This window comes from Rosa chinensis, chromosome 4, assembly GCF_002994745.2.
Source record: "Rosa chinensis cultivar Old Blush chromosome 4, RchiOBHm-V2, whole genome shotgun sequence".
Lineage (NCBI taxonomy): Eukaryota > Viridiplantae > Streptophyta > Magnoliopsida > Rosales > Rosaceae > Rosa > Rosa chinensis.
In genome coordinates, this window is record NC_037091.1 from 47528817 (window position 1) to 47535056 (window position 6240).

The 6240-nt window shown below is 40.7% G+C and overlaps 1 protein-coding gene and 1 long non-coding RNA gene across 4 annotated transcripts; one reads left to right on the forward strand and one right to left on the reverse strand.

Moving 5' to 3' along the window:
* The first annotated feature begins 544 nt into the window (after nucleotides 1-544).
* On the forward strand, nucleotides 545-2115 carry LOC121052523. Of its 3 annotated transcripts, XR_005809340.1 has the most exons (6): nucleotides 545-709; nucleotides 819-900; nucleotides 1007-1123; nucleotides 1241-1338; nucleotides 1541-1724; nucleotides 1956-2115. It is a non-coding gene; the product is annotated as an uncharacterized LOC121052523 (long non-coding RNA). The 3 variants fall into 3 exon arrangements; XR_005809339.1 differs by having other exon boundaries at nucleotides 545-900; XR_005809338.1 differs by having other exon boundaries at nucleotides 819-1123.
* Nucleotides 2116-4410: 2295 nt separating this feature from the next.
* LOC112199437 (uncharacterized mitochondrial protein AtMg00810-like) lies at nucleotides 4411-5277 on the reverse strand. Its single transcript, XM_024340457.1, has one exon. The coding sequence runs from the start codon at nucleotides 5275-5277 to the stop codon at nucleotides 4411-4413; it is 867 nt and encodes a 288-aa protein (XP_024196225.1).
* Nucleotides 5278-6240: the final 963 nt, after the last annotated feature.

Consider the following 6240-nt stretch of genomic DNA (forward strand, 5'->3'; position numbering starts at 1 on the left):
ATGGCGGCACCCAAATCTTAACATGGTAAGATTTTGTCCAGCAAGAATAAACAATTTATAGAAACCATCAGTTTGAAAATTCTAATCCAGTCTCTTTTTTCTTTTGGAATCCTTGATTTTACACGTTCATATACTTGTTCCTATTTTTGCTTGAATATTCATGTGCAAATACCAAGTATATGTTCAGCCATATATCAGTGGCTACTACCAGTCTGTTTCTGTTGTTTATCATATCAAGCATATTGTATCTTCGTTGTTTTAGTTTTGGTATCTCAAATCCTGAAGGTGCAAGGCTAATGGTAGTGTGTAGAATTCAATTGTTACTGTTATGTCTGTTTACTAGCTGGCCTTGAACCAAGTATCCCAAACCATTCCCTCTATTTCTCACCACCAAATTTTACTCCTTTTATAGTAGAAAAGAAGCCTAAACGCCGCAAAGTGATCTACTCCTTTCATTCTCTAGCCTATATGTTTAGAAAGTGGGAAAATAACTTGTTTTAGCATCTATTGAGATTGTTAATGTATTCTGATGGATGCTGGTCTCTTCCTTTTTTTGTTGTCATGTGTCTTTTTAATAAACATGCAATCGCCTTGGCCATCTATGCAAAATGTATTTTATTTTACCAAAAGCTATGAATAGAGTACTGTTGAAAAGTGTATCAGAAGAAAGAGTTACCTTTGCTGGAAATTCTTGGCCATCTCTTGGAAGGTATATTTTTTATGGGGTTGCTCAAATTTAATGTAGTTGAGCAATTTCTCTCATTCTTATTTTGTATGAGTTTGTGTAGTAATAAATTTCCTCAACATATTGTTTGGAGGTTAAAATGATCAACTCAGCTCTCTGCTCCATCAGATTTGTTTATTTGACCACTATTCACTGCATTATTGTGATCTTGAATGGTTAGTATCCCCGTACTTGTGAAAGTTAAACAAAATGAGATATCATTGTGAATATCTGTTCTGGATATTGGTCTCTTTGCGTTTATTTTTATTATTTTTTTCTCAGGTGGATTCTTTTCTCAGGTGCATTATACATGTTTGCTTCATGCAGGATTAACAGACTGAACTCTGCTAGTTATCTTTCTTTAATAAGGCAATAATAATGTAAAACTGATTATTACTGGTACTATTATCCCTTAGCTTGAATAATTTCTCAAGTTTTTTTGGTATAAGTTTCTAGTAGGATTACATATATTGGTCGAGTTTCTTAATCACCAAAATTACTGTGGTTTCTTTGCAGAGAATGAATCTTCTTCGTCTTCTTCGACAACAGATTGTATGCTTCTTCTTTTGTTACTAGTCCTACATGGCTTTATCAGAGCCCTGATCAATCTCAAGGTTGGATTTTTACTCTTTTTTACTTCCCTTAGATGCTTTACAGTGTCAAGTTGGAAACAATTTCTGTCTCAATTTGAGTTTGAGGGTGTGGTGGTGCTGCAGTTGTAGACCAGTCTGGAAAGAATGTACTCAATCTATTCCTCTGTTTTTCAACGACTATATGAAACCCATAGTGTTAATACGAGTGAGAGCTTTGCTGCAGGTGAGACAATCCCTCAGTTCCTGTTCTAGAGCAACATCAATACTATAATCGACAGCCACTCTATTCTTCAGCTTCTTATCAGAGTCATTCTTCCCTACTATTACTCATGCACCACTTTATTCCAGTTCTCAGCCTCAGGGTTAGACTTCTAGTACTCATAGACAACTCTATAAGAACTTTGAAGGTCAGACTCGCAGTACTTTATTTGATATTTTACACTGATAAAATAATATTTTATGTTCATCATGAACCCATTTTGTACAACGTTATGATAGTGTTCTTTGTTTGATGTTTCCTTATCAAATTCTATCTGCTTCTTTCAGTATTCATATCAAGGTCCATCATACTTTCATTTTCTCAGTTTCATGCATTTTGTTGTGGTCAGCGGTGTTTTATGATGAAAGCTTTGGTGCAGGTAGGGAATTTAATCAGACACCTGTTCAAGGACAGTTACCATATGCCTCTGGTTCTCCATCAAAAGCCGTTTGCATTTCTGATCGTAATTAGTTGTAGATTTTATTTCTAGGTGAAGACTTATGAAGAGTTGATGTTAGTTGGAATTGGAGTTATACTTGCAGTCTCTATAAGTGCTCACTTTGTTCATGTTAGTTAGAGTTGGAAAGAGTCGGTGTTAGGGCTCTGTTTATCACTATATTATCCATAATAAATTTGAATTTTTGGTCAGAAAAAAATCTATTTTTATAATAGGTGCTTACTATCATTCAATAATTTATTGAAAATTATAATTAAATTTGAAAATAATGTAAAATTTGAGAATTAAAGGAGACAGAATGACTTTCGTTTTCTATTCTAATTGGCGCCATTAAATTTGAAAAAAAAAAAATTTAATCTGAAAATAAAAGGAGATGAAGTGAGTTCGTCCCTTATTCTTCTCATTGGTGCCATTTTAGTTGATTTTCCCGCCAGTCTCTCAATGCTCAATGAGAATGGGGGATGAAATTTCATTGAATACGGGACAATTTTAATTTCTTCTCCAAATAAATTAGGAGACGGAATTTATCGGTTGTTGCCTTAAACAATTTGGGACGAGCTTTAGGAGACGACTTTAGCCACAAAACGGTTCCGTCTCAAATTTTTTTGGGGGACGAATTCTCAACTATTAGAGACAAAATGATTTTGTCTCTGAATGAGTTTTCTCTAGTAGTGAAAACTTCTCAGGGGCACCATGAAACCGTCTCTTTACGAGTTTCCGGTGGAAATGCCAGTGAGATCTTTGCCTCCCATTACCAATTCCTACTGCCTGTACTGCTGTACAAGAGCATTCAATCCAACTGTAGCCTTAATGCATGTTCTTCTGAGTGACGTAGTCTATAACCACTACATATACATATATGAGTCAGTGAAGGAAAAAGTACTTTTATCACTGTCACTTTCTTGAACGGTTAGGATTGCGTGATGATCTTGCTGCATCATCTTCCTTCCCAAATTTCTTCAAGACCAGGCAACTGATGTCTGATGAAACTAATTATAAAAGGAGCCATATCCCGAGATGAACAAGGAAAAGAACAGGCACTATTATAGCATCAAAATTCAGGATATATCTCTTCTGCCCAACGTGCGATTATCTACATGATACATGCTTCTCTTTGGTCAATCACAAGTTACTCAACATTTGGCTATATAGAGTAATAACATTTGTCTTCATTAGAAATCTGTAAAATTCAAGTGATATACAAAATGAGAGTACCACATGCATAACATATTTTGCAGTCACCCTGCCGATTGCTTCCTTGGTGTTCGGTCATCCACTTTCACCTCCAAATGTTTATCATCAGAAGGTGGACCATCCAAGCGTTTCCATTCCAGGTTGGGGAAGTAGGCATTCATGATATTCATACACCGAATGATCCCATGGTTGATCAGGTCATTTTTCATCTGGGTAAACTCCTTGGACTCCTTGAAGTGCTCTACCGCAGCCTTATACCTCTCCTCTGCACCCCCCTTGCCACAGATGAGCTCAGCATTCAGCTCATCCACCTTAGTCTTTGTCTTCTCCAAGTCTCTTTTGAGAAAACCGATAGCTGTGTCTCCAGATCTTTCACTTTGGCCCGTTCCTTCTCCAGCTCGGCTCTTGTAATGCTCTCCTTCTGCAGCTCCCCAATGACATCTCCATAGGCATGAAATTGGTCGAAAAAGCTCTGAAAAACACCAAGCAGAGTACATTATAATGGGTTCGTACCTGTGCGGCCTGGGCATAGGACCTCTGGAGATGCTCAATAGGGTTCATACCCTTGGCTGGCTCTCTAACAGACTTCACTATCGAATTGACAAAGGGGACCAGAGAAGCTTGATCTGAGCTGGTTGCAGAAGTCCCAGAGCTCACCCTTTTTGAAAAACAACAAAGACAGATTTTCAGGAAGTGATGATTGTTGTTTTTATCTGTATATCATATATATATGCAAAGATATATCTTGATTCTAGGATACAAGAAGGAAAACTATTCGTGGCCTATTAATGCCTAATTATATAGAAGTAATTGTGATGATACAAAATGAATGTGTTGAATGTTGACAGCTATACCAAGCTAGCTTTGCTCTACTTTCTAACACTCCCCCTCAAGTTGGAGAGTGGATATCTTGCACGCCCAACTTGCGAATCATAAGCATGAAGTCTTCCTTGCCAAGAGCTTTAGTCAGAACATCAGCCAATTGATTTCCAGAACTCACAAACCGTGTCTCCACTGAACCAACTTGGATCTTATCCCTGATATAGTGACAAGCCATCTCTATATGTCTTGTATGTTCATGAAACACTGGATTTGCTGCTATATGTAAAGCAGCCTTGTTGTCACAATAAAGCAATGCCGTTTCCTGGTGTAAAATCCCCAAGTCTTGAAGTAAATAACGTAGTCAAGTCAATTCACAACAAGCTCCTGTCATAGCACGATACTCTGCTTCAGCTGAAGAAAAAGAGACTGTTTTTTGACGTTTCGACCTCCATGAGATTAAAGAAGGTCCTAAGAACACATAATACCTTGTAGTAGACCTTCTTGTGAGTGGACACCAGGCCCAATCTGAGTCACAAAAGGCTCGTAGCCGAAGATCACTATTTGAGGAAAAGAATAAGCCTTGACCAGGAGCTGACTTGAGGTAGCGTACCACTCGCAAAGCTGTCTCCCAATGGGCTTTACGAGGTTGATGCATAAACCTTCTTAATATATGAACAGGATATGTAATATCTGGCCTTGACACTGTGAGATAGATCAATCTTCCAACCAAACGCCTATACTTCTCTGGATCTTTGAGTAACTCAGTCTTATCTGACAACTTTAAACCACGTTCCATGGGTGTATCAACAGGGGCAGCGCCCAATAATCCTGCATCTTTTATAATTTCTAACGCATACTTGCGTTGACAAATAAAAATTCCTCTCTTGGATGCAGAAACCTCAATGCCAAGAAAATACTTTACGCAGCCAAGATCTTTCAAACGGAATGTTTTATGCAAAAAATTCTTGACATCAGCTATACTCACAGGATCATTGCCAGTAATTAATATGTCATCAACATATATCAATAAGACTGTAAAAGACTTGCCTTGCCTTCTGGTAAAAAGAGAGTAGTCCGCTCTAGATTGCACAAAACCAGCAGACCGAATAACTTCTGAAAATCTTGAAAACCACTGCCTTGAAGCTTGTTTTAGACCATACAAGGATTTATGCAATCGACAAACCAAATGCTCCTCCCCCTGTCTCCGTTGCCCTGGCGGTGGAGACATATAAATCTATTCATCCAGATTGCCATGGAGGAAGGCATTGTTGACATCGAGCTGAGAAAGGGACCAGCCACGGGACGCAGCCAATGCAAGTAGACAACGGACAGTAACAATTTTAGCAGTATGAGAAAAAGTGTCCTGATAGTCAATACCTGCCAACTGGGTGAAGCCCTTGGCCACCAACCGGGCCTTGTATCGTTCAATGAAACCATTAGACTTGTGCTTGACTTTATAAACCCATCGACAACCAATTGGAGACTTCCCAGAGGGCAGCGTGGTGAGGGTCCATGTACTGTTGGCCTGCAAGGCCTCCAACTAGGCTCTCATGGCACCCCGCCATTCGGGGACAGCAGCTGCCTCAGAATAGGAATTTGGTTCACGGACTGCACTAATCTGAGCAACAAAAGAGGAGTATGTAGGAGTGTAGCGATGATAAGAGACAAAATTTTCCAACGGATAGCGAGTACCTCTGGTCGGACCTGGCGAGAAGGAGGACGATTGGGAAGTGCAAAGATTGGATTGAGGCTTGTAGAACTCGAAATCGGTGAACCGAGCGGGTGCCACAGCGGTGCGAGTGGAGCGACGGGACGGTGGCGGGGCTGGATGAGCAAGCGGGTTTGGAACGGCCTTGGGTGGAGGTGAGGGAGGAGGAGAAGCCTCGGGTGGAGGCGAGGGAGGAGGAGAAGGGGAAGATGGCGGGGATGGTGACCATCCCGGCACCGGGGACGACAGAGGGGTAGGAAGAGGGAAGGACGACGGAGGAGGGACGAGCGGCGGTGGAGCAGGAGGTTTGGGGCGACGGGACTACCGGCGAAGGGTGACGGGGGGCCGGACTGGTGGAGGCAGAGGCGGAGGCGGTGGTGGCTGTAGCTAACAAGATCGTGGGTCTGGGATTGGGCGAGAAGGGCGTGTGTCTAGGGATGGCTGAGAAGAAGAAACAGTCATGGGAGGCATCTGGGAGTCAAA